This window comes from Oryx dammah, unplaced genomic scaffold, assembly GCF_014754425.2.
Source record: "Oryx dammah isolate SB20612 unplaced genomic scaffold, SCBI_Odam_1.1 HiC_scaffold_6, whole genome shotgun sequence".
Lineage (NCBI taxonomy): Eukaryota > Metazoa > Chordata > Mammalia > Artiodactyla > Bovidae > Oryx > Oryx dammah.
Genome location: NW_024070190.1, coordinates 31,628,995 through 31,656,356, shown reverse-complemented (window position 1 = coordinate 31,656,356; position 27,362 = coordinate 31,628,995). Strand labels below are relative to the sequence as shown.

Here is a 27,362-nt window from a genome sequence, read left to right as displayed (position 1 = left end):
ATGATGCTGGGGGTCAGTGGATTAGCCATTCATTCTCCCCAAGGGCTGAGGGTGAGGCTTTGGTGAAATGGAGGGTCCCCAGGTTGATCCCCATGGACCCCCCACCCCCTCTGGTGAAGCTGAAAGCACATGGACCTCATGAGAGGTGAGTGGGTGGCCTGCCCAGGTGGGGTGGCATGAGGATGGAAGTGTGACCACTGGCCACATGTGGTCACAGCCCCAGGGGGATAATGGGGCGCGGTCACGCCCCCTCACGCTCTCATCGGCTGTGCTTCCCTCCTCCTCCTCCCTGAGCTCCCACACCTCCTTCCCTATCGCCCTGAACCCTCTCTGAGTGGTCTCTCAAGGCACATTTGTTTGTTCTGACTCCAACCTGCCCCATTTAGATGTGACTGTCTCTCCCAGCACCCAGGGGAAAGAAGACTGGGGTGGCCAAGGGCAGCTCTAGAGCCAGGCCAGAAATTTCTTTGAAAATCTGGTTGCGCTCTTTTCAACACAACTCAAATTCCACTGCCTGCCTAAGCCAGGGGAGTAGGGACAGGACAGCGAGAGGACACAGAGAAGAGGGGTGCAGAAAAGGCCGGGTGGCAGACAGCTTGGTCAAGGGCACACATCCAAGGAGTGAGGAGGGACAGCCCTGCAGTCTTGCTCACAAGGAAACCTGCACCTTGTCTGACAGGAAGCAACCTGAAGGCCTTCAGCCCACCGGGTCTAACTCTGGGGGGCCTCAGTCCCAGAAAGTGGGGTGAGGCAGCATAGGGGCTTCAGACAGGCAAGGCTGGACCCCCGAGTCCCACCAGGGTCTAGTTCAGCGTCTTTTGCTTTCTTTCTACAACATATTTACAAGGTCATAAAACGTGCACAGCTGGAAGACCCAGAGACATGGAGAAGATGCGTGCCCCCAGGAGGGGAGGGCCACTGTGAGAGGAGAGTGGTGCCCCTCACCCACCCCAGGACGCCCCAGCATCCTCAACAGCTGCGCCCAGGAGATGGTTCCAGAAGTCTGAGTCAGGGCAGAGGGAGGAAACAGACAGACTCCAATCCTAGTGAGAGCACGAAGTTTCAAGTAGCTCTGAGAGGGGCTGCGCTCAGAGAGCAGAGGGCTGACGTGGACCGGTGTTTCCCTGAACCGAGCAGGGGACCAGAGGGCAGGCTGGGAGGCCGGGAAGGGGAGGGCGGGAGACGGGCAAGGGGGATCTGGGGCAGCGCGGGACACCTTAACGGCAGGAACTGTGCTGGAGAATGAGAAGCGGTTCGTGGGGCTAACTGGAGTTTCGTTATTTCCCCTCAAGGGAGGGCCTGAAAGGTGCGAATCCCAGGGTGGAAGTAAAGAAGCCAGGGAGCCAGGCTGGGAGGCTTGCCCAGGGGACTTCACCACGCAGACCCCACACTTGCTACCACCCAGCACACAGGGTGCTCCTCCTCACACACCAGGCCCCCAGGGATGGCCCCTTGGCGCGCGCGCGCGCACACACACACACACACACACACACACACACCACTCGCCATACACACACACACACACACACACACACACACACACACACAGCACTCGCCATACACACACACACACACACCACTCGCCATACACACACACACACACACACACACCACTCGCCATACACACACACACACACACACACAGCACTCGCCATACACCAAAGGGCATCAGAGGCCCAAACCCAGGAAAGAAATTCTTTACCAAAGTGTTAGGAAATTTGCTTCAACAGGAAGAACTGGACAGAGTAGGAAAAAAACAAAACCAACCAGGGGGTACCTGCTCATCCACCCGAGCTCCCACCTGGTAAGGAGATTTGGGGAAGCACTGAGACAGGGCCTCAGATTCTGGCTATCCCAGACCCGTCCCCTCTGATTTTTCACAGCCCTAAACACCCCAGAGCTTGAGAGGCCCTCCACTATAGCAGCCCTAGGATCCCTCAGAGGGGAGGAGGGAAAACCCAGGAGCTGAGAGGACTGGGGCTAGAAATGGCCCAGGGATGCCTCTCTCGGAGGAGGAGGGACAGGGAAACGTCATGGTCTCTGAGGGCAGAAGGCTGCAGCTGTCCCCTCCGTCACAGGATCTCAGGGACAATGCCTTTTGTCGGTCTGGATGGGAGGGGAGCATTTATTAAGGGGTCAGGGAGGAGGTGGCACACACACTGGCAAGACCCAGGCTCTTTATCTGCTGCCTGATCATCAGGCTCCTGGAGTGGGGACCCCAACCAGGGAGATGGGGAAGATGTGCACCCCCCCCACCCCGACAGGAACAGTTGTTCAGCTGCACAACTACCACCCACTGCCTCCACAGAGCAGCACAGACCCGGCCCCCACCCGAGAGCTGCAGGAAAGGACCCGAGCTGTTCTGACATTCAGGGTGACCCCGCCTCTACTCCTAAGAGTTCTACTTGGATCTGCAAAAGCAGCTCCCGCTGGCCCCTCCCCTCCCTCACGTGGCCCCCCTCACCATCCCAGCAGCCTGGCGAGTCCTTCACCTCCCCCACCTCTCAGCGTCTGCCCCCAGCTTCTTCTCAGCCACCACTGCTCGCCCTGCCCTGGGTTAGGAGGAGAGTCCAGCAGAGGGAAAGGGCTCCCTAAGGTGGGTGCCCGACTCACCTCATCTGAGTCTGAGGAGGGGGAATGTCAGAGCCAAACTGGCCAGCAGACAGCTCCCTGCCCTCCCTCCCCTCTGGGACCCATCCCACCAGGCCAGGGCCTAACTCCAGAAGGGACGGGGGAAGGGCCTGGGCAGGAGGAGGAGGGTGGTTGAGGCAAGAACAGAAAGCCAGGTCCAGGAACCCCAGGGTGACAGGGCGGCTTGGCTGGGGCTGGGGGGCTGGCAAGGGGGCACAGAATCCATTCTGAAGCAATTTTCACTTTGCAGGGTGTGCATATGTGTGAATGTGCGTATTTCAAAAGTAACAAATGGAAGAAAACAACTACAAGAGGCCTTAGAGGCCTTTGGGTGACCCTCTGCCACTAGCAGTGTGGACTAAGGACACATTTGTCAGTGCATGCCACACACACACACACACACACACACACACACACACAGATACTCTTGCATACACAGTCACACATCCTGGCTGTGCATCCACACACGTCTGGTCCTCCCCATTGGAGCCAGGGTCCTTTAGGCTGTATTTTCTGGATCCATTTGTAATCTGCCTGCTTCTGTCCAGGTCTCTGCTGCCGTGTCTCCCCAGCCGTCAGCACCCTGGCCTGCCCCGGCTCCCCGTGGGCTGTCTACCAGATGTAGCCTCCATCGTCCGCCTCGCCCGCCTCGCCCTCCTCCTCCTCTGTCTCCTCGCCTGCTTCCTCCGTCTCCTTCTCCTCCTCGTCCTCCCAGCCGACACCACTCCCGAAGTCCCCTGAGAAGCCCACGATGTCGTCTGTGAGGGGAACCAGCCAAGGGGCAGGTTAGGACCCTGCCGGCAGGGAAGCCCAGCCCGGCAAGCGGGGCCCCCGGCTGCCGACCTCCGGCTTACCGCAGTCAGGGCTCCCGTGTGTGCGGGTGCCAGTCAGTTCCAGGCCCAGCTGATCCACGCACCAGCAGTCTCCGCTGCTCTGGTCACACTGCATCTTCCGGTAGTAACCATCCTCGTCACAGCTCGGGATGAAGATCCCTGCGTGAGGCAGGCCCCGCAGGGTCAGAGCAGGGGCCTCAGGGTGTGGGTTCCTTTGAGAGGTGGCCCCCAGAACCTCGGACTCACAGGCACATGGGCCCCACCAGGGCCCAGCCAGACCATCTACCAACCACTTAACAAGCTCGGACATCCAGGGCTGGATGCCAGCGTTTCTTCCAGTTCAACTGACCAGAAACAAACAAACAAACAAAAAAGCCTCCCTTTCTAAGCCACCTGCTCAGCCCCTGCTATGGGTCCCCTCTGCCTCCATGGCCCCTCAGTCCTGTAGGATGGCCAATCTGACCTCATTGTGCCGGACGCCCTGGATCCTGGGCTGCGCCTAGGCCTGCTAATGCCCAGCTTTTTCCTCCCAGCCCTCTGATTCTGACCTGCCCTTGGGGCCACCCACTTTCCTTCAGATTGCTCCTTAGTTCGTTCACTCAATGGACTGCTGAGATCCCCACTCCAGGGCCCCAGGGATAGACAGACTGCCCACTCTGTGGGGTGACATGCACACGTTCCAGGAGCACAGACCAGAGAGGACTGCTCCCAGGAGGTAGAGACTGGCTTCCTGACAGAAGTGGCGCTACACCCACCCCAAAGGCCACTGGGCTACGGCTTTGTGGGAGATTCTAGTGTGTGGTTCCATGTACGCTTATCACTGCTCAGTAAAAGGCCAAGCTGCACTCAGGAACTGGGAGGCCCCATGGGACCTTCCTCATGAACATCTGTCCGCTCACCCACCACGCTCAGCCAAGAGCATGAGCTTTGTTTCCCAAGAACGTTTCCCTGCCCTCGGCTTTGGTCCTGGCTGGCTCACTCTCATCCCCTCAGCTCTCCTCTTGGACACCAGCACCCCAGGGAGCCTTTGCTGACCCCTGGCTGACTTCTGTCCACTGTGCTCTCCCTCAGCACCACATGCACAGGGGCCACAACTGGGAGCTCTTTCTGGTGTGTCAATTTGTGGGTTGTGTTTCCCCAAGTAGCCTGTGTGGTTTATGAATCCAGGGACCACGTCTGTCTTGCCCATCAGCTCTGCTCTGCGAGGGTTTCCTGCTGTCTCTCCAGAGCTGGCACTCAAGTATTTGCTGAGAACATGAGCATCTTCTGTGGGCGAGGGGGGTCCTCCCTCTAGCTTTGCATACACCCTGCAGTCCATGGGGTTGCAAAGAGTTGGACACGACTGAGTGACTGAACTGAACTGACTGACTGAACTGAATTTAAAGGAGGGTTTAAGGAACTTTCCGTATTTCTACCTACAGCCCCAGCAGGAACGGGCACAAAATTAGTGCTTAAAACACACTGAGGGGCTGGTTGGGAGACTTTGCCTCACCACGAGGATAAACAGGAGAGGAATTTCCCTCTCCTGTCTTCCTAAGCCAGGGCCTCCTCTGAACTCAGCCTCTTCCATGACACCCACAGGCTAGAGCCTCTGGGCCTCAGAGGTACCCTGGGGCACCTGCCTCCTCACCTGGCTTCTTCTTGGCAGCCTCCTGGATCTGGATGCGCTCCAGCTCTGCCAGGCAGGGAGGCTCTGTGGGGAGAGAAGCAGCCTCTGATGGGGGCCATTCCATGGTGCTGATGGGACTCACTGAGCCCCCCTACACAAGGCTTAGAAACCAGGCAGGGGGCTCTGAAGATTAAAATACCCGGGCTCCGACACACTGCCCACTGCAGGATGCACTGATCCCTCTAAGGTCCCCTGAAATGACAGGAGGGCTCTGCCAGGTGAGAACACCCAGGTTCCAGTTGAGAGAGGCTATTCCAAGGCTGTGGGATGGGTTGAGGCTCCCCAGGGCCTCCTGAGGGTATTGGGGACTCATGGGATAAGTAAACAGGATTCAGAAGAGGAGGTGGGGTGAATGCACAGACTCCCCGGTGTGAGAGGCCTCCAGGGCAACATAAGGCTGGAGGGAACATTCAATGGAGGCCTGAAAATAACTGGCAGCCAAATCTAACTTGTCTGTGACCTTGAGAAGTCCCCTAGCCCTTCCCAGCATGAGGCCTGACTGGCTGTAAAATGAGATCAGCTCCCAGCTAGACGGCTGCTGTACAGGACAGAAAGCATGAGCTCCAAAGGCCTGGGAAGTGATAAGTGCTGCTGGAGCCATGCAGAGAGAGTGGAAGGCTGGACAGTTAGGGGCAATGAGACTGATCAAAACATAAGGCACTGGCAGGGGCGTCTGCCATTTACATGATGCTCTGCACCCAGATTTTTCTCACTTCATCTTCACAACAGCCTCTGAGGTATTATTATCTCCCCATTCAGTCGCCCAGGGTTCCCAAACCAGCTAACGGTGGAGCCCTAGCAGAAGCCTCAGCCTCAGGCCACAGATGCTGTAACACTCCCACCACACGACCACAGAGAGGACCAGGCCAAACACCAGAGGCAGAGCAGGGGCTGCCCCTCCTCCAGCTGGTCAGCTGACCCCTTGGAACCTCAATTTCCCCATCGAAGATGGTTACCCCTTGACCTCGGTGGTTCAGGATATAAAAAGCTGGCAAATGACACCACATCTCTAAGGCTCGTGATCACATGCACACCCATATTTGGGGCATATACTGTGAGATGGGTTCAAAAGTGGAACCACTGAGAAGACAACGAAGCTTCAGCTTCAGGACCCCTTAGCCTCTTCCAAGCCCTCTGAGGGGCCCTAGAAATTTTACATTTGTAGTTTTTAATACTCTTCCTCAAAGGAGGCCTCCGAAAGTGCATAAGCTTCAGGACCCAAAAGATCCACTCAGGGCCTGCTGAGGAAGGGGGTCCATGTGCTGGTTCTCCTGGGCTCCAAGAGATGAGCTGCTAAAGAATGCAGGAAGCTGGGGAGCTGGCAAGGTTCTGGGTGGTGGGAGGTGGCCAAGAGCTAGCCACCCTGACTCCCAGAGAGAGCCTGGAGTGAGGGGCAGAACCTGCATGGCAGGCAGGGGGCCTGGGGAGGGGGCCCCACTCACTCTCCCTCCAGAAGCAGAAGCACCACTCAGCGGTGGAAACCCGGCCGTCCTTGTAGGTGTCACAGGAGTTGAAGAAGGGGCGGATGCAGACTTCGTACTTGTCCAGGTTGATGGCAGCCAGCTCTGTCTGGTCCAGGAAGAGATCGGCACTGGTGTCCAGCTTGGAGAACATCCAGCCGATGGAGTCCTTGCAGCTGGCCCCCAGGCTCTTGTCCAACCCTGAGGAGAAAGCCCCAGTTCAGACCTGCACGAGGTAAATCACTCCATCCATCTGTCTGTCCATCCCTCCAACTCTCTGTCAGCCCCAGCCCTCTGTTCAGGGTCAGGACAGCTTAGAATCAATCCGACCACGGAGGTGAGAAACTCAAGAATGGCTGAAGGCCCACCCCTCAGCCTCTTTACAGGACCACCCAAACCAGTCAAAATCCTGTTTAGAAAGTCCTTCAGGGAAAGTAATTCCTTACCTTTCCTTGGCTGCTCATTTCAGGGTTTAGTTTCTTTCCACCCATTTTAAGGAGTTCTTCCTGTTAGCTAACTCAAACCCCTCCAGTCCAGTCGAGGCCTACCTCCCCTAGTTCTGAAGTTTAGGCTCTTTGAGGCGCTCAGTGTCTGGCAGGAGGGGGAAAAATGTGGGTGCTCCCCAGTGGAGCCAAGTGGCCCCAGTGCGCAGTCATCTCCCCATCTTCCCGCCCTCCTCCCCAGCACAGCAAGCAGCTCCCATACCGCTGGCCAGGCTGGCTCCGCTGCTGGCTGAGCCGTTCTGCTTGGAGTTCTCATGAAGGAGCTGGAACCAGTCCCGCAGCCGATCCCCCAAGTCGGCCAGGTCCTGACCGGTGCACGTCTCTGCAGTTGGCAGAACAGGGAGAAAGGAGTAGAGGGTGAAGGTGGGGTGAAGCAGCAAGCATGGTCTCGGCTGGGGGTGGTGCCCTACAGGCCTGGAGGCTGGGCAGTGGTTAGGAGCGCCAGGGGAAGGGGAGCTAGAAACCAGAGGCTCTCTCTCCTCCTCTCCCATCTTCCCCTCCCTCTCACTTCCTAGGACCAAAAGCACACAGCGCAGGCTCCCTGTGATGAGGCCAAGCCCTCCTGCTCCATGCAAAACAGACCCTCCAGCTCCACAGGTCCCTCAGGCCTGTTCCTGGTTTTGGTCACTTCTTCCTTCCCGTTACAAACTTCCCTTGCCCGTTCAGAGCTCTGAAAGAGGACCCCAGGAGCCCTGGCAGTGAGCCGCCCCCCACCCCAAACCTGCCGTGGCCCAGCACTCATCACCTGGTTTGCTGTCAGAGGTAGAGGTGGCGGCCTGCTCTGTGGGGCAGGGGCAGGGGCCCTCGCATCTCACTGTCAGCTGCTTGCTGCTCAGGCACGCCTGCTGCTCCAGCTTACACTGCAGGAAGAAAGTCGGCTGGGTGATGGGGGCACTGCTAGGGGCACCCTCCAGCCTACCATGGCAGCCACATTTGCCTTCCCCCTTGGAGATGGGAGGGACAGACCGGCAAATAGTGCAGAAAGGCCCTTCCACTCCCTCTCAGGCCACGGGTGCACACTGGTCAGAGGAAGCAGGCCCAGGAAAGTGGGAAATGAAATGCTCCCGGGATGTCCACTCTGCACCAGCCTGCCCTCTCTGCACATTTGTCCTTCCCAGGGTACCCGCATGCCCTCACTCTCAGGCACCCACCCCTCCTTGCCCTCTTGGCCTCTCCTCCCCCTCCCCACAGTCCCTTGGCTCCTGGGTAACCAGCTATGGACCCTCCCTCACGGCCTTCCCACAGTCACTTCCATGGGCTCTCTTGATAACAAACAGCTACTACCTACTGAACATCTGCTAATTCCCTGGCCTTTAGAGCTTCCGAGAGGTCCATCTATTCCTTGCTTTTAAAGCATTTTTCTATGGTCGTGTCTGGTTTCTCCCCATGGGATGACCGCTCATGAAACTCAGGTCCTGGTAGTGTCTTATAACATGATCTCACCTGGTCCCCCTCAGCTCCATGAGGGAGGAATTATGTTTCTTGTGCTCAGCAGAGAACATGGACGCTCAGAGAGGCCCAGTGACTCAGCTAAGGCCCAGGGCTGAGCTGGAATCCAGACCTTCTAATGACCTCCACCTCCATCCTGGGCAGGGCAGGGACCCTCACACCACAGCCTCCTGCCCACACCTCGCTTTGCCCTCAGGTGGTGTGACTTGGTGCTCTCCGACCCACCCCCACTGGCTCCGCCTGCCTCCTCTGTAACCCTCTGCATCCTCCAGGCAGCTTCTGCCCTCTGGCTTATTCTCTCTCTCCTTCCTCTTCTCCCTGGTGACCTCATCCCCTCCCCAACTTCAATCATCACCCACAGCAGATGACTCTTAAATGTGCCTCACATCCCAAATGGGTTCCTAAGCCTAGAACCAAATTCCAGCTAACAGTCCATGCCCTCCAAACACCAAACAAATCCTCACTGCTAGTAGAAGCACTCACAATTAGCACCTGCATTTCTATAGTACTTAAAAGTTTATGCTTTCACAAACATTGTCTCATTTAATCCTTACAAAAATCCTACAGAGTTGGTCTTCATTCCCCCGACCACCATTCCCTCCCACACTGTCACCTCATGAAGGATTACTTCCTCTTGTCCCAGAATGCCTGGTGCTTGCTGGTGAACCATCCTGTCCATATGGATACCCAACCATGGAAAGATGTCAACCCCCAACACCTGGATGACAGAACTCCTTTCTTCCATGTTTTCATGAAGCCCCTCCCTCACCTGCTCTGACTTGTAGTTACCGGCCTCCTCCAGGCCCCATCCCTCACCTGCACCTGCCCAAGGTCAGGCGCAGGATCTGTCTCAGGCTCTTGGGCTTGGTGCCTGCACTGTGGCTGGCCACACTGATGTGCTGACAAGCGCACCTGGCCCCGCATCATTACTGGGAGCCACGCAGAAGGCCTGGCTGAGTTGTTCTCTCCGCTCCCTGTGGCCCCAGGGGCACCCTACCTCCACCCGACCTGGGACCATGGCTCCTCACCACTGAGCTGTACGTGTGGCCATCAGAGCCGCAGACAGAGGCAAGGTGGGCCATGTGACAGGGCTTACAAATGCTGTCTTTGTTTCCATGGAGTTTCACAGCAGGCTGCTTGATCCTACAGGAGGAGTGGGATAGGAGGGTACAGGAATGGAAACAAAAGTGAGAGACAGACAGCGGAAGGGAGGGTTCAGGAGACTGGTTCCCACAAGAAGCTGCTCTTGGTGATCTACAGCATCCGGAGCTGCCTCCCTGCCCCCGCCCACCCTCCCATCACCCCCAGTCAGACCCTCCTCTCGCTCACAAAAGTGGAACCAATCAGGCAGGGTATAGGCACTCCCTGCTTCCCCTTTCCAGCAGGGCCCTCAGGTTCAACTCCAGGTTCAACTGTAAGATGTAAATGGGAGTTGTACTCGCGTAAGGGGGTCAGGCCAAATCAGAGGTTGCAAACTGATGGCCCGAGGGCCACTTGTGGTCTGTAGACCCGAATTTTATCGCACCCCAAGGATTTTTGTTTTCAACTGGGTTATTTACCAACATTTGCAAAATGGAAGAGTTCACATAAAAATCCTGGATTTCTGGCCTAGGTAAAATGGAAGATATGGGAGTCCTGGTCCCGCATTTCCATAAGGCCTGGGCCTACCAGATTGGTTCATCACCAATGTAAGCTCTCTCTTCATGCATTTACATTACCTGCCAGGCCCCTAAAGGCATCTAAGATTGCAATCCCAAGTCCCTGGTCTCTGATTATATGATTAAGGAGAGAGGGGAGGAAGATGAGACCTTCTCCAAGGGTCTTAGAGTCAGGTAGGGTCTTGTCCTTGGACTGGAGCTAAAGCCTCAAATGCTCCTCACTCCTTCCTTCCTCTGTGAGGTCCACTTGACTAGGGCCAACAGCCAAGTGAGTGAGCTTGGAAGTGGATCCTCAAGCCTGAGTCCAGCGTTCAGATGAGGGAGCCTCAGCACACATCTTGACTGGAACCTCCTGACAGTCCCTGAGCCAGAACCACCCAATAAAACCACCTCTCGCTCCTGACCCTCAGAAAATGTGTGATAATGCACATTTGTCCCTTCAAGCCACTAAGCTTTGGGGTAGTTTGATCTGCAGCAAAAGATAACTGTTACCTAGGAGAGAATCAGTTCAGCCCTTGCTCTTTAAGCAAACCCCCTCCAGCCCTTCCACCTCTCCAAGGCCCTCACCTATGCTCCAGCTTCTTGCGGCTGATGCACATGGCCCGCTGATAGCCCTGGGCGATGCACACTTTATGACGGCTGCACTTCACCTTCTGGCAGGGGTCCTTGGTGGTATCCAGGGCTTCAGGGGACATAGAGTTAGGACACAGGTCATCTGGGATTCAGTGTCAGAGAGCCCAGGAACCCACAGCCCCACTTCTGAGCTGGGAAGCCCCACTTGCTAGCAGCCCTTGATAACCACAGCTTCTCAACTTGGAAGTCTCATCTTGATCTGGGCCTGTCTCCCCAAGGAGCCTCCAAGGCCACAGTCAGGACTTGCCCTCTGGTCACAAGTCCTCACGGGTATCAGTTACCTTCCCCTGCAAGAGGGGCATGTTACCTTCATCTCCTTGCTGATTGTCCTCCCAGCTCTTGATGTAGTCATCCTAGGGAAGGACAGAGTGGGAGAGGGGGAAGGAAAGGGCTATGATTTACAACCTAGAGCCAAAGTTCAACTCCAGGGCCAACAGAGCAAAGGCCCGGGCCACTGCTTCCCTATGCCAACTGCCACCGTTCTGGTGGCTTCCCAGGTGACCCTGTCTATCCAGCTATCCTGCCAGCTGCCTGTCCCAGACCTTTAGCTCCTAAACCCATGTCCAGAATCCCTTCTGGCTTTACCCCTGAGTTCCTTATTTCTGACCCCCCTATCCCACACCGAATGCTGCAGGGAAGGAGAAATTGGGGTGAGGGTGCAAGGGAGAAGAGTGGGGTGTAGAGCTACAGATCCATATGCAGGGGGGCCCCAGGCAGAACTCACCTCCACCTCCTAGGGATCAGGCAGCAGCAGCAGGCCACAGGAAACGGAGCAGGAGGAGAGAAGGAGGGATGGTGATTTTAGTGTGCAGCCTATCCTCAGACCACCAGGTCTCAGGGCTCCCCAGGCCTTCATCATGTGACTGTGGGTGTGGGCAACGATCTTTGACTGCTAAGGTCCTCTGATCTCTATGACCTCCAATTGGAGGATGGTATTCCTATGTCTTTACAATAGAGAGCTTAAGGCCTGGGCACGCTCAGGGCTGGCCTTAGGAACAGTAGAGGTGAGGCTTGGGGCTTTGAGAACGAGGTCCCATCCTTCCACTCCAGGCCCTGAAGATGGTCCCAAAGGCCCAGCCCTGGTCCCACCACCAGGACGGATGTCTGAGGGGCCCGTACTGTCTGGGAAGGGATTCTCATGCCTCTGCCCTGGCTGTTTCAGAAACACCTTCTCTCCTGCCAGGGTCCTTTCCTGGGTAGTTGCCTCAACTGACACCTGCCCACCATGCGAGTGAGGCAGAATGGGCCTCTCCTCTGGGCTGCCTGGGGACTGTTTTTCAGTCAACATCTAACTTTCCTGCAGAACTCAAATGGTGCACTGAAAGAAAGGGGGGTCGTGGCCCCTCCTGATGGCTTTCTCAGTTCCACCATCCAGCTGCAAATCCTGACTCAGAAAATCCTGAAAAGCCCCTCTGAGGTCATCCGTCCCAGTCCCCGCTGTGTGCAGGAGAAGCCAGGAAGCCCAGAGACAAGAGAGGACCTGATCCAGGTCCCACCATCTCAAAGCCCAGGTCTCCCGGTACCCAGCATAGAACTCTCTGCTGGATACAACACACCATTAGGGACCCAAGGCAACAATGTGTGCGGGTTGTTCATAGGTAAAAAGGATGCTTCAATAAAGTTCACCCAATGCTAGATGATCTTTTATCTGAAAATGAAGTAATAACCCACATAGGTATCCAAGCAGCCAAGTGTCCCCAGCCCTTGGATCCAGGAGCAGCAGGAGGAAGGCCACAGGAGGGGCTTCCAGGGAACCTGGCCTGGGTGGCCCCCTGGGCACTGGACAGGCCAGCCCAGGCTCCTGGCTCAGGCAGCCAACTGATTCCACAGGGCGGCTGGTGTCCTCTTGTGCCCCACCTCTGGGCAAGCTTCTACAGAGACTGCAGGGCAGCCCTTAGGGAACTATAGCATAATTCCCTGTTTGCCAGAACCAAAGGAAGCCAGCCCAGATCCAGCCCTTCTTCTCCAGGAACTCATCAGGGTGAGGGGTCCCTCCCCCGGTGTCTACTCCACCATGGATAGGAAATGAGGCTGAGCATAGCCAAGTGGTCGAGGCTAGAGTTACAAGTTGGGGCAAAGGTAGAGGCTGGCCTCCACTGAACTGGGCTCTTCTCACAGACCCGGCATTCTTTGGGAGGGGAGTGGGCATGAGGTTATGAAGAGGACAGGGGAAGTAGCTGATGTGAGTCACCTGCTCTCAACCAACGAGGTCTGTGTGCCACAGAACCCACCCACACCTGAACTGGACCAGGGAGGGGTGTCAGCTGAGGGCCTCAATGCCTGCTCACTCCCCCATCACTCTGGCCCTACCCTGCTGCTTTAACCTCTAACCAGGCTGTGAGCAGAAGCCTTTGGGACTCAGAACCAAGTAGGTTCTCAAAGGTCAATACCAAGAATTTCTGATTAGAAATCCAGGGGGAAGTGGGCTGGTGGAAGACAGAGTTCTAAGAAAGGGACTTTCCCTGTCCAGCTGCTGTGTGAGAGCCCTGGTAGGGAGCCATCCCCACCCACCCCAACCTGGGCAAAGATAGGACTCCTTCGTCTCATTCAGGATACAAGGTTTGAGCCCCTTTTGTATACAAGTGTTGTCCTGGGTTCTAGCTGAGCTCCTTGTCTCCACTGATGTGGATGAGGTAGGGGGAGGCCTAAGTGGTTCTAGATTCCAGGGCCCTTACTCCCAGGAAAATGGGAGCAGCTAGCCAGAAAGAGTGATGAGGAGAGGGCCCTGGAGTCACACAGAAGCCCACGTTTCCCCACCAGCACACCCTGGGCAAGTACCTTGGCCTGTTGGAGCTTAGCATCTATCTCCTGGGACCACTCAGAGATGAAAGGAGATAGGGTCTGAAAAGTGCCTGGTGTTCACAGAATACTCAACAAATAAAAGCTGTTATAGCAGAAGAGACCAGAGAATTCAGATGGAAAAACAGTGGAGGGGCAGGAAATGAGCAGGGAGAGGCTACACGAGGGGCTCCTGCAAGTGGAGAAGAGAGTGGCCACCACTGGGAGAGCAGAGACCACAGGGGTGTGAGCAGGGTCACCCCCAAGGGGCCTCAGTGAGAGGGGCGATGAGGAAGTCCAGTGGGTGGCATGAGAATGGCTGCTCTGGAGGCAGAGACCAGGGGCACACCTAGGAGCTCCTAAGGTCAGGTGTGGGCTGGTCCATCTATAAGGTACAAAGGAGGCATCTGTTGGCAAGTGTGAATAATGCCTTTCAAAGCAGGTGTGTCTATTTATGGCACCCAAGTGGGCTCACTAGCAATTATGAGAAATGGTCAGATAAGGGCACCAGAGGCTTCTCAGGAAACAGGCCTGTTTCCATCCTGGCTCTGCTGCCGATCAACCCTGTCCTCTCCTGGGAAATGGTGATTTAGAAGCGCCCACCTCCAGTACTCTGGGGCCAGGGCCAGGCTGGAGGGCAGATAGGTCATAGGCTGAGACCCAAAGCTCTAGGCAAAGGGAAAGCCCACCTATTTCATCTGGTAGTAGAACCAGCCATGACCACCCCCACACCCAGTGGTGCTCAGCACAGGGCAGGTACATGGGGAAAGGCTGGGATATATAAGCAGCTTATATGTCATGGTGTTTTTAAATTAAGTCCTCTCCATCCATGTATTTTTATGTCTGTCTTCCTTTTATTCTCAGATTCCTGTGAATAGGGCAGAATGGATAGGATCAGCTCCACAAAAAAAAAAAAAAAAAGAGAGAGAGAGAGAAAATGGAGGCTCAGATAGGCAGGGCAATAGGCCAAGGGTCCCAAGACAGATGAAGAGTTGGGCCAGGACTTCCCATCTGGGCCCTGACCCTATGACCCTAACCCTATACAGGAAAGTTTTGCTCTTAGGGGGACAAGGGGGATGGGTGGCAAGGACTTTGGACCCTGGGTTTGCTCTAAACTTGGTTCTCTGGGCATCCTCGGCAAGTCTCTTGCCCTCTTGGGGTTTCTCTCAGCAACAGCTGAACACTGGAACACCTGAGGAACTTTTTCAGCCCTCCATTGCTGGCGCCACCCAAGCCCACAGGGCAGGCGGCCCTGGGCTCCCCTGGCGCTCAGCAGGCAGCTGAGTGAGCCCATGGCAACAGCCCTCAGGTGTCAGGTCCTTCCAGCTCTGCCTCTTGTGTCTAATGTTCTCATTTGCTCTCACAGGGGGTCTCAGGGAGGAAAAAGAGTAGTCATTCACTTCTGAGGACACCTCACACAAAGCAGATACTCAGGCCAACTCACTAACCCCGGGTCTCCTGACCTCCAGCTTGAAGCCTTTTCCTTTGGAAAGTGAAGAAAGTGTTAGTTGCTCAGTCCTGTCTGACTCTTTGCAACCCCATGGACTGTAGCCTGTCAGGCTCTTCTGTCCATGGAATTTTCCAGGCAAGAATACTGGAGTGGGTTGCCATTTCCTTCTCTAGGACCTTCCTGACCCAGGGATTGAATCCGGGTCTCCCTCATTGCAGGCAGACTCTTTACTGTCTGAGCAACCAGGTAAGTCCAAAGGGGATGCTGTGGCTGAAGTGCATATTAATTTATTCTCTCAAATCTCATGACACTAAGCCCACTCCACAGCTGCTCTCTCTCCAGCCTGCCCTCCCCTCCCCACACCCACCGGGTCCCACCCTAGCAGCCCTGGCCTCAATTACTTCAGGGTCTCCTCTGGGCTCTCCTTGGCCCCACCCAACTCCCACACCCCTTCAGGCACAGAGATCTTTTCAGAACATAATTCTGATCATATTTCTCCTATCTTAAAACCCTTCACTGAATATGCAACTTTCTCTCATTTTGAAAAAAACCGTTTAAAGGTGATTAGGTTAAAAAGGATTAAAATCAAAATATTAACAGTGACTTCCTCTGGGGAGAGGAACAGAGAATTGGGGCATCTTTCTGCCTTTTCATAAGTTTCCAAAGTTTCTACAATGAACATGTATTAGTTTTGTAATGAAGGTGAAAAAAAAAAACCACAATAAATATCATATTTAAAGACCCTCACAGGTTCCCGGTCACTGACAGAAGAAAGTCCATCTTCTCTCAGCCTGTTCCTGTCCCCATGTCCTTCCAACAGATGTTTCAGTCTGGCCAGTCCTCGGCAGAGCCTTCTTCCCGCTCTGGAATGTGTTTGCATCCAGCCCCCGGAACTTCAGTTCGTATTTCAAAACTCAGCTTTCAAACTTTATCCTCCCTAACCTTGCCCCATATCTAGTTTTCCTTCAGGCCGACTGTACCTAGTAGAAGTTTATTATTACTCTGGCTACATGAAGAAATGCCATAGCTTCTGATCTCTTTAGATGTCCAGTTTCTTGAGGGCAGAGACCATATGAAGTTCACCTTTCTATGCCCAGCACCTAACAAATAATAAAAATACCCTAAGAATAGCTAATAGTTTCTCACAAATTACCATGTGGGAGGCATTGTGCTAAACATTTTACACTCATTGGCTCATTTTACTCTTCATAAAAATTTAAGAGAAAATTACTACTATTATCCTATTTCTCAGGTGGTACAATTGAGGCTTTGGAGAGGTTAAGTGACTTATGCAGGATCACACATCAAATAGCAGAGCAGAAAAGTACTGGAACTCCAAGAACTGGGATTCCAGACTCTGTGCCCCTAATCAGGACTCTCACTCTTCCTTAAATGTTAGAAAAAAAAAGTCTCAGAACCGAACCCAGGAGCCTAACCCCAGTGACTTCTCCCTCCACACCAGCTCTGTTCCAATCCTATGTGGGAGTCTTGTAGCAGAATGGAGGGATTGAGAGTGGTGGAGGAAGACACCTGGGGGACCCCCTTCTTCAGGCATTTTCCAGAACCCCTTCACACACCCCTGGTTGGGCTGGTTTGGAGCTAACCCGTCTCCTGCTTTGATCTCGGCAGCTCAGCCCAGTTGCCATGGAGACGGGGCCCACTGTGCCAAGCTGGGGGAGAAACAGTGGTGAGTGTGCAGGCCTAGCTGGGCTTAGGGGGGCACATGCTGGGTGTTTCCAAGCGCTGTTTACTTCCTGTCATTTTAATTAGCACCCGAATCACCCGCTCACTTCACAGCTTGAATTAACCCAGTCTCTCCCAACCTCTCCATCTGGTGGGGAGGATGAGACGCGGCAGTGAATCAAGCAGAAGAGCAGCGCCCCAGGGCTGAAAACCACCAGGGCGAATCTCCACCTACCTCTTTGCAGCACAGCCTGATGGGGAGACCGACATCGCCTACCCCCGCCCTGGCATGGAATCTGGGTATCCACTTGGCCTGGGCCCTGACTGCCAACAAGATGTGGGCTGGAGAGCCTTGCTGGAGAGCCTTTGGTCTACAGAGTGAGGATGACTGACTCTCTTGCCTTCCTTCCTGAGGTGTGGCGGGACCCAGTGTGGCTGTGAGCACACTTTGCAAACTGTAGAGCCTACACTTTCAAAACTCACACAACAGGAGCACTTCAGCTGGGGAGTCTGGGGGACAAGGGGAGGATGAGAGGTACTTCCCGGTGTCTTAGTCACAAGGAGCCTCAAGTGCAGACTTCTGACGCTGTCTCCAGCTGAGGCTCTAGGATGCGCTGACAGGATGGAAAGAGGTGCATCGTGAGACTTTAAGGAAACCACAATTTTTGTAACCCTATTATGGCATTTCTTCATTTTTTAATAGATCAAGAACCTCTAAAAATGGAAGTGGGCCAGGCCTCTCTCAACCTCTGAAAAGCCTTGTAGCTGGCATTATTTCTGCCTCATTCCTCAGGTGAGGGGACCTCTGACGGAACCCAGTCCCCTGAGAAGGCCCAGGAGTGGGGAACTTGTGGCTGGGGGCTCCTGCTGTGCCTCCCTGCAAACCAGAGGGAGGGGCCCAGAAAGGAAGCAGGGGTGACGTGGGGGCCGCCTGGCTCCCCCTCAGCTGAGGCTGCCACCCTCATCGCGTTCCCAGGCAGAAGGCATCTTGAGGAGGCAGCGCCCTCCACACGGAGGAGCCTGGGAAGGGGGGCAGTCATTAAATATTTGCCCCTCTCTCAGAGGGAGCGGTGGAGGCTGTGTGAGGCCTGGACAAACAGATGGAGACAGGCACCTGGCAGACTCCCTGCCTCCCACCTCCCCTCAGAGGAATTTCCTTGGAGGACAAAAATGTGCTTATTGCTCCCTGCATGCCAGGATCTCTACCTGGCCTCAGGTATGCCTGCACCAGCCCCCACCCCACCCCCAGACTCCATGGGGCCTGAGCTCTCCACTGCTCCAGGGGCATCTTAGACTCCAGTCCTTGGGTTTCTGGTTCAGGCAGTGGTCCCTGGGGTCCACAGAAGACCAAGAACAGGAGAGAGAGAGACAGGGCAGAGCAGGCCTGGAGTTCTGTTCTGAGCTGCCTCAGGGCCTCTGTTTCCTTTCTAGAACATGAGTGGGGGGCAGGATTGCAATCCAAGATTCTCTGAGGAGGCCCAGACACTGGAGCTGAGGAAGCACAGGCATGGGGTCATGAAAGAGCACGTGGCATTGTGTCTGGTCCTTTTCTTTACCGGCAAGTGCCCAGTGCTTAATGCTGCCAAGGCTCCATGGTTCTGCTTCCCCTCTCTCCTAAACTGAGAACTTTGAGAAGAGCGGAAAAGGAGCCTGAACAAGTTTAGACTCTTCCATGTCCTCTAACCTGTGCAAAGGAGCCAAGGATCAGGGAAGGAGCCAGCAGCTTGCATCCAAGCAGAGGTAAGACACCGGCTGGGTCTGGCTTGTCCTTCCTGCTGTGTGCAGCTTTGACCTGTTCTCAGATGTCGGGAAAGAGACTTGGAGGGGCAGGATGCACTGTCTCAGGGAACCTGGTCTCCACCTGAGGTAGCCCTGTGCTCACCCACACACAGGTCTGATGGTGGGTGACCTGCTCTCTGGGCCCACTGAGGTGGGGGGAAATTCTGAGTCCCCTATGCATCCCCTCACCGAGGAGAAAGGAGGCTGGCTGCACCCAGGTCCAGGCCGATAAACATGGGGAAAGCAGGGAGGCCTGGGGGCAATCTTCCTTCCTGGCATCTTTCATTCCCTTATCATACAAATGAATCACTGAAGTCAGTGCTGGGATTCTAGCTTTGACTATCCCAACCATTCAGGGCCCAGAAAGGGGAAGAGAGCACCCCAAACAGTCAGCGTGGCTCAGCCCAAAGCTCCACCTGAACCCATGGCGCTGCTACCTAGAGGGAAGAGGGAGGGGCTCAGAGGACAGATTAGCTGAGATCCTTCCTGGCTCTCACATTCCATGGTGCATACATTTATACTGAGCAGCTACTATGTGCACAGCCACTCCATGCAATGCTCTGAGGATGGGGTATAAGGTCACAAAGCAGTCTATCCCTGCCCTCAGGGACTCGCCTTGGGAGGAACGTGATACTTAACAGCAGGAGGACTCTTAAGTTATAAGCCCACAGTGTATCAACATGTGCCAAGTGAGTTTATGGCCAATAAATGTGGCAGGAACCCCAAGGAAGGGGCTATATCGACAACTGAACACTGGCTGAGCCCTCAGGGGATCAGAGGCTGGACATTTCAAGAATCACATCACCCTAGCTTGAAGCTGGGCCTGGGTCTGCCTACCAAGCACAGATACATTCTCCCTGTCTACAGCCCTAAAAAGACTCACATGACACCTGCAAGGGAACCTTACGCAGTGGCTACATGGCCATCCCCAGACTGGTGTTTGCCCGGGGATGCCATTAGGCTTCATTTCTCAGGCTCCTTGTCTCTGGTTAGTACACACTCAATGCTGATTTGGTCATGTGAAAGTGAAGTCGCTCAGTCGTGTCCGACTCTTTGCAACCCGTGGACTGTAGCCCACCAAGCTCCTCCGTCCATGGGATTCTCCAGGCAAGAATACTGGAGTAGGGTGCCATTAAGAGCAAAAAAGAAAATCCTTTCCCTAAACCCAAAGTCTTGCTGCTCAGCTTGTGGCAAGGGTGGGGGTGGAGGGTGAGAGATGCATGCAGGTAAAGGGGCTGTAGGTGGGCTCTAGTGCCATCTTCCGGCATCACAGGATGACAAGGGCTGCCCATTAAACCCAGAGGAAAATCAAGGGCTGGCAAAGGGAAGTGGCCATGCCAGGGAGGAAGATAAGCTGAGAGCCCTCCCGGGGCCCCTGGGGCTCAGGTAGGCTAGAGTTCTCCCACTCCTCCAGAGAGCCGGCTGACCTTCTGGAGAATGGAAGGGTGGTGTGGGCGGCCATCCTCTTCAGACTGCCTGGAAGTCAAGAGGAGACTAAGATGGCCTCTCCAGGCAGAGTGCTCTTCTCGCCCTCTCCTGTCCCTCTCTGCTCAGGGCCTGGAGCCCTGCTGGGTGTTCAAGAGTCCCTCACCGTGCTGCACTGCTCTGGGTGATGCCAGCCCCTCCATGGTGGGAGAGGATTCGGAACTAGGGTGGAAGAGGTGGAGGCCAGAGCGGGGCCCAGCCTCCTATTCTGAAACCCCAATGATAGAATCCATTCTGACCCAGTTTGGGGTTCTTCTCACACATCCACACTTATCCACAAAAACCTGTGCAGCTCAATCCCACACTTGCCCTGGTTCGGCTGTGTGGGGTGGAGAGAGGGGAGCCTCTTTGTGGCTGAAACTTGCTACTGGCCTACTTGGTGTTCATACACACACATGAGAACATATGAGAATTCTCATATATGAGAATCACTAAGTAGCTAGCAGGTGGTATTTCCTGGGCCAGACCTTAGGTTCATGGTGAAGTCCTGGGCTCCAGGGAGGTGCTAAGATCTGCAGTGAATGAGTGAATTAGTGCACATACACCAGTGTTGTTCTCATGGAGATGGAGGGTGGTGTGAACTAGCCCCAGAAACACTGATCCATCTGGTGGTTTTTCTATAGGGCTGAAGTTTCTTTCTCTATTGCCTGAAATGGATGCCCTCCAGCCCTCAGACAAGATGTCTTCATGTTCACAGTCTCCCAGACTGAAATTGAAGTTCAGAGAGGTTACATGACGTACCTGGTATCGTGTGGCCAGGCAGCGGAGGAGTCAGAATCTGACCCCAGGCCTCACGCCTCTCCTGGGTGGAGAGCTGCCTCTGGAGGGTCGCTAGGCCAGGCGGGTGGCAGGCTGCCGAAGACACTGAGCGCCCTAGCCCTCCTTCCAAGGAGGTGGTGCTCCTGGCCAGGCATCCTTGAGCCCATAAGACACGAGCCAGGGTAGGCTCTTCTCTTCCATCTCCACTAAGTGTTAGGCCAAGAGTTCTTGAAAAGCAAAGGTGAGTTAGAGGACCTAGGTTCAAATCCTAGCTCTGCCGCTTGCTAGTGATTTGATAGTGGATACGCTACTCAGCTTCTCTGTGCCTCCTTTTCTTCAGCTGCAAAATGGGTGAACTACAAAGTAATGGTAACTGTCTCACAGTTTGCTGGCGGGGGGCACAAGAGAGAACAGGGATAAAGTGCTGACTGCAGGGACTGGCAGATGTAAACACCCCCTACAACCAGTGATGTGTGCCTCCCGGGTGCCCAACACTGTGCTGGACACTCATAAATATCATTAAAATGTAACCAAAGTGGAGTACAAAGCAGAGGAGCCAAGAAAATAAAGAGGAGTCAGCACTGTCCAGCCAGCTCCTGGAGCCTGCCTGGAAGAATGCTGCGTAATGGCCTGTCTCCTCTCAAGGGTCCATCTCTATCTATGAGGCCCTGGATGCTTTGTTCCAAAGACTGCAGTAAAATCCACCCACTTCTGCAGGGAGTTAAATTGAGAGATGGGAGTACTGGGGAGCAGGGCTCCAAAAAGCCCAGGCCTGCACAGAGTGGGGTGCAGCCAGATCCCAGCTCCTCTGACTTGAAATTCCCTCCTCCCTGGAAGCAGAACACGAGGCATTAAAAGCGATCTATCCAGACACATGGGAGAGCCCCAAGCCCACTGGAGAGGAGGATTACTCTGTCGGTAAACCCTTCACAACACCCCCTACCCACCCCCTCAATAATCCTACTGCTCAGAGGAAGAATGCTAAGCTGAATTCCCGGCTGGCCAGCTCAGACCAATTCCACACTGGAACCGTGGCCATGCTTTCCTTCTCGTCTTGGTTCTCCTGACCTCTTTGACGTGATTCCCTCAATCTCCCTGACCTCAATTCGGTCCAACCATTTAATGAGACACTGCCCCCACCCACACTTGACTCCTTGATCCTCTTCCCCAAGAATATTCCACTCCCCCTCCTTGCATGCCTCCCTTGCACCAAGGCAGAGTGGGGGCCCTGCACCATTTTGTGTCTGATAATCAACAAAACTCTGGCTCAACCTGGCAATGGCTTAGAGGTTCAACTCCTACCTCTCTTTTGAGGAGCCAAGGAGCATAGTTTCAAGAAAACTTCCTGATGAAAGGTACATAAAGCCCAATGCTACTGTGCCCAACTAGAAGGCCTTCAGTCCTTAGGGTGGGAAGTGGGCCTCTACTAACAGAGGAGGGATGACAATGGTCCTCAGTCCTGGCATGGCCCGCAGTCCTGGCATGGCCCCTGTGTATGGTCTGTGCACTGCACAACTCCAGGGGCACCATTCACATGACGGCACCCCTAGAGTTATGCAGTGCAGCGGCTCTGAGCTAGCAGCCTCCCGCATTTCTGCAGAGGTTGTCAGAGAATCCCTTCAGCCAGGCCCTCCTGCCAAGCCTTGCTTGTCCTCCTTCTCTCCCTGACCCTGTTCTCCTACAGCCAGGGCTACCTTAAATGGGGTTTTAGAGGAAATCTCCCCTATAAAGTGCCTGAGACCACCCAAACCATTACATGCCTCATTGAAGCTTTCCATGAATCGTATGGAGGCAGATCCTGCAGAATTTCACTCTGGCGCCTTTCTTCTGATGAGCATGGGAGGAAGGGGGAAGTGACTGGCACCAGTACAGGGAGACAGGTGGGCAGCCCTGTGCAGGGGTTCATGGAGTCAGTCATTTATCCTCACCCACAGAGTTAGCTATTGGAAGTCAGTGGAAGAAGGAAGGTGGGGAGGAATCTTTTGTTTTTAAACTTGTACTGCTCTGATTAAGCATTTCTTTTCTCTCTGACCTTCACCAGATCCATTTTGGAAAAGCAAACTGCCAGAGAGTCAGAGGGAGGCCTGGACCAGTGACACATGGATTCAGGACAGGCCAGCCTGCTGCTACCGTCTCACTGCTGTGGCCGGGCTGCTTCCCAGGCAGCGGCAGGAGACTGCAGCTAATCTGAGCTGGGCCTGCAGGGGACTCGGAAGAGGCCTTGCTGTAGTGCCAGGCTCCTGTCGCTGGACTAGCCATGGGTGGGGCAAACTTTAGGCTGGGGCCCAGGCCACTCAGCCCTGAGGACCAGGCAGCCGGCGAGTCCTTCTGATGAATTACAAGCTACCAGTTTGACTTTCGAAATAAACAGTCGTTTGTTTCAGGGTAACAAAAAGATGCGTATCTGCCTGTTTCCATCATTCGGCTGGTTATCACATGAAGCATGTGTGTTCTAAATGCCATTGCTAAGGAACTTTTGGATGCATACAACATAAGATGAGAAAGGTCACGGTGTTATCCTAGGCGGGTCTGATGTGGGAATCTGGGGAACTGAACTGGAGAAGCAAGAACTGGGGCCGTAAAGGAGGCTTCCTGGGGTTGGGGCGCTGGAGAGCGCCGGGTGACGGACACAAGCGTTCCTCTTCTCTGGAGCATCCGGGCCCATCCTCCCCCTCACACCCCTCCCCCACCCTGCTCTGGGTCCCAGCCACGCCCTCTGCGCGCCGCTCCTCACCCCTACTTCCCCTCTGGGAGCAAGGCAGCCTTCAGTTTCCCCTCTGATCTACAGGTGCCTGTAAACAAAGTGCCGCAGCGTTGCCCACTCCTCCGAAGCCACCTCCACACCCCTACACGGCCAAGCTCCGCACAAGGTTGAGCTGGGCTCCAGCGGGCGTATGCAGCCACTGGGCTCTCTACCCTTTTCAAGTCTACTGGGCTAGGGAGTCTTCCTTCCAGGTTGGAGGTTCAACTTCTGGGTCGTTCTACCCCATGAAAGATTGGTCCTGGAAAATTATCCTCCATTAGTGCTCGCGTCCCTCAGTGGGAACCCCAGACCTGGCTCTGGCGGCCACCCAGAGGTGGCCTATGGTATTTTCACTGCCGTCACCCGCCCCCCATTACGGACGGACGGACACGCCTTTCACCATCTCGCCTTTAGCAGGATTGCTCGGAGCGCCCCTCGACCCCAACTCAAAGCGCCAACCGCGGGCTGGTCCTTCCTGTCGCCCCCACCCCAAAGCCCAAGATGGAAATGGAGGGCAAGCACAGGAAGATGCTGCCTACCCCGCCGGCCCCACCCAGACCTGCCCCTTCCGCAGTGGCCTGTATGTGGAACCAGCAGCATCCACCCACCTTGGGGTGGCTCACCAAAAATAAAGAGGAGTAGGTCAGGGACCAGCCAAAGCCGGGGCCCCGTCCCTCCCTCCCTGCCTCCTCCCCCTAACCCCCGCATCTCGCACCCCTCTCCGCATCCAGCCTGCAGAGGAGAGCTTATCGCTAACGCACGCCCCCAGAGCAACTCCTCGCTCGGGGCATGTATGTGTGGGACTGGGGGTCGCAAGCCCGCCAGCTCCGGGGCTGAGGGGAATATGAGGAAGGGGTTCAGGAGCCCGGTGGGTGCGCGCTGTTTACTCTCAGGGCAATTATCCGTTTGGGCTGCGGGAGCCCGTGGCTGCCATGGGCAGCCGCCACTCCTGGCCCCAGGGTCTCTGCTCCGAAGCTCCCTCCCTAAACCCCCGCGCGGACCCTCGGCCCTCTCGGCCCGCGCAGACTCACATCTCGGAAGCGGTTCCAGTGCTTGATCTTGCCGCTGTACTGCGAGATGGAAGACAGCCATTGCTCGTCCTCCATGAAATTGCCAGGGGTCTCACCCTCCTTGAGCCCTTTGGCGTCGCCTTCGGCCAGGGCAGCTGCCGAGAGCAGCAGCAGCGGCAGCGCCAGCCGCCCGCAGCCCCGAGCGCGCATCGTGGTCTGAATTCGACCTGGAGGGTGGGGGAGTCTTGACTTCTGCAGTATTTTAATGTCCTTCTTCCCACCCCGCAGCTGGCGAGGCAAACGTCCTCGTCTTCCTCAGCCTTCCTCAGCCTTCCTCCTGCAATCTGACTCCGATGACAGACGGATAGTGTGGGTCGCTGCTGAAATGTGACCTGGTTAGGAGATGCACTTGTCTGGAATAAAAAAAAAAAAAAAAACACCCAGCGCTGGACGTGGAGAGGAAGAATCAGAGAGGCTGCGCCAGTAGGGGCCGTGTCTGTAACTGTAGCATCAGCATCACGTTTGACATCATCATACCTGGTTTAAAAAAAAAAAAAAAGAAAAAGGAGGGGGTAGATTTCAAAGGGAAGCGCTTAATCGGAGCGCCAAATGCCAGTCAGCCGCCGCAGAGCGCAGCCCAGCCTAGCCCAGCCCAGCCCAGCACTTAGGGAGTTGCAAACCAAGGAATCCAAATCTCAAGATGTCCCTGCTGTCTCTCCAAGGGTAGAGATCAAAATCGGTGCCGGGCCTCCTCAGGGAAGATGGGAGTGAGGAAGACAAAACTCTCCGGTTACAAAGCCAACCAGGCTCAGGTGTCTAAAAGGGAATTTGGCCAGAGACACTCTTTTCTCTCCCCTTGCCTCCCACCCAGAGGGGCCTGCGCCACAGCCTGACAGCTGGCTTCCTGCGAGTTATGGCTCTACAATAATGGGTGGCTTCATTAAGACAAAAGCCATATAACAACTGGCTGCCTCAGAACTATTGCTGCCAAGCCCCACATGCTCTTTTCAAGTCAAGGCCTGAGCACTGAATAGCTGGTAAAACAGAGGCAGATGTCCTCCTCCCCAGGCAGCTGTTTAAAGGCTGTCACCCTTTTTGTTAGCTCTTCTGAGGGCAACCCTAAAAGGCAAATGTCTGGCCATTTCATCTGCCTTGAGGCTTCAAATCTGAAACAGGCACATTTGCTACGGTTTTGACTTCAAGTTGATTTTAGTAAGTCACTGGGTAAGAGAGTGTGGGGAGGCTGGTTTTTTGAGGTGTTTTTGTTAAAATTGTGATCTTTATCACTGCCTTTAAAAATGTGTTGACTTACACATTTCTGGGCACAGTCTCAGGATTGGAGCAGAAATGGGGCAAGGTTTATATCACAAATAAATTGAAGAGGAAACATAATCTGACAGGACAAAACATACTAAACTTTTGGGACCCAAGCCCTGGATTGTTTTTATTGAAAAAACAAACTTTAAAAAAAAAAAAAGAAAGAAATCAAAGGCAATGAAAAACATGATCTTAATCGACAGGGAGAAAAAACACAGGTTACAAGGTTCATAGTCACCCTGAGTCTGGCTTGCCTGGAAATTCTGAATGCATCAAGGGCTTGGGGTGGGGTCCCCTGGGAAAACAGAAAACAATAGCTCCCTTTCCGTGTTTTCTTTTTTCTTTGCAGCTGGACTTAGAGGTGCTGCTGCAGTGAGGCCCTGGCCATTGATGTTTTCATCTCACAGCAAATAAAGCAGGCTTGCCTTGCCCAGTGGTACCCAGCCCCAATGTATAATGGAAGAGCAATCTGTTGTCATATACACTGAGGGCAGACTCCCCCTTACTAGCTGAGTTCTTGGGCAAAATATCTATCTATAAATTAATGATGATGCCACTCACCTCAGAAGACTGCTGTAGAACCCATGCAAAATTAAATACTAAGTGCCTGAGCATAGTGAACATTTCTAAAATGCTATTTCTTCTTCCCTCAGGTTGGGAACGGAGAAGGCAATGGCACCCCACTCCAGTACTCTTGCCTGGAAAATCCCATGGACGGAGGAGCCTGGTAGGTTGCAGTCCATGGGGTCGCTGAGGGTCGGACACGACTGTCTTCACTTTCACTTTTCACTTTCATGCATTGGAGAAGGAAATGGCAACCCACTCCAGTGTTCTTGCCTGGAGAATCCCAGGGATGGGGGAGCCTGGTGGGCTGCCGTCTATGGGGTCGCACAGAGTCGGACATGACTGAAATGACTTAGCAGCAGGTTGGGAAGAGGTAGCTATGATGTCCCATAGTTCTGAATACACACTAACATTTGCCATCTTTTCCCATTTCAATCGTAGTCTTTTAGCAAAGCTAGTTATGTGCCTCTCAGTCATTAAGGAGGCAGAACCTAGATACCATACACCTCCCATCTCAATACTATCTTATGAAGTCCCTGATCTTCTGGACTGACTATGGTTGCCCAAAAAAGATGCCCATCAATAAGATAATAGCTGTTTCCAGACCCTTGAAGGTGAAAATGTTTCCCATATTCCTGGGTAACGCCTCCAATGGGACTTGCCTTCTGTAGCACCTTCAAGATGGGTCAATATTAGTCACGGGTAAATCAACAATCCAGAACTGTTAATTCTACTGTAAAGCTACTTAGAGAAAATTCAAATTTCCAGATAAGAAAAAAGTTGTAGAAAATGGACAATAACTATAGTTTATAAAGAAGAAAAGTTTCTCCTAAATTTTGAGAGACTTACTGGCAGGTCAGTCTTTTCAAACCAAAGGGGTCTCAAAGTTGCTGGGTATAGTTGATAAATGGTAATATATATTTTTTTAATATTTAGCAATACAAAATGGAAGAAGGGT

The 27,362-nt window shown here is 54.3% G+C and overlaps 1 protein-coding gene and 1 long non-coding RNA gene across 3 annotated transcripts; one reads left to right on the top strand and one right to left on the bottom strand.

The window, feature by feature from the left end:
- Positions 1–1,690: 1,690 nt before the first annotated feature.
- Positions 1,691–25,909, bottom strand: SPOCK2 (SPARC (osteonectin), cwcv and kazal like domains proteoglycan 2). Of its 2 annotated transcripts, XM_040242520.1 has the most exons (11): positions 24,545–25,909; positions 11,561–11,569; positions 11,144–11,189; positions 10,771–10,885; positions 9,574–9,688; positions 7,842–7,956; positions 7,299–7,418; positions 6,576–6,794; positions 5,095–5,157; positions 3,486–3,623; positions 1,691–3,389 (listed from the first exon to the last, which is right to left on the bottom strand). In XM_040242520.1, exons 1-11 carry the CDS (start codon positions 24,731–24,733, stop codon positions 3,244–3,246), a joined length of 1,275 nt encoding a protein of 424 aa, XP_040098454.1. In that variant the 5' UTR covers positions 24,734–25,909; the 3' UTR covers positions 1,691–3,243. The 2 variants fall into 2 exon arrangements, with proteins under 2 accessions (XP_040098454.1, XP_040098455.1); XM_040242521.1 differs by lacking the exon at positions 11,561–11,569.
- On the top strand, positions 6,632–12,471 carry LOC120865324. The gene is made up of 2 exons (XR_005721372.1): positions 6,632–6,828; positions 12,140–12,471. It is a non-coding gene; the product is annotated as an uncharacterized LOC120865324 (long non-coding RNA).
- Positions 25,910–27,362: the final 1,453 nt, after the last annotated feature.

Coding starts and splice junctions, on each gene's coding strand:
- SPOCK2 (XM_040242520.1), bottom strand. CDS start 24,733: ATGCGCGCTCGGGGCTGCGGGCGGCTGGCGCTGCCGCTGCTGCTGCTC. Junction 7,957..9,573: donor GCCACACGTACAGCTCAGTG/GTGAGGAGCCAT, acceptor TTCTTCCTGCAG/TGTAAGCTGGAGCAGCAGGC. Junction 6,795..7,298: donor CGGAGCCAGCCTGGCCAGCG/GTATGGGAGCTG, acceptor CTTTCTCCTCAG/GGTTGGACAAGAGCCTGGGG.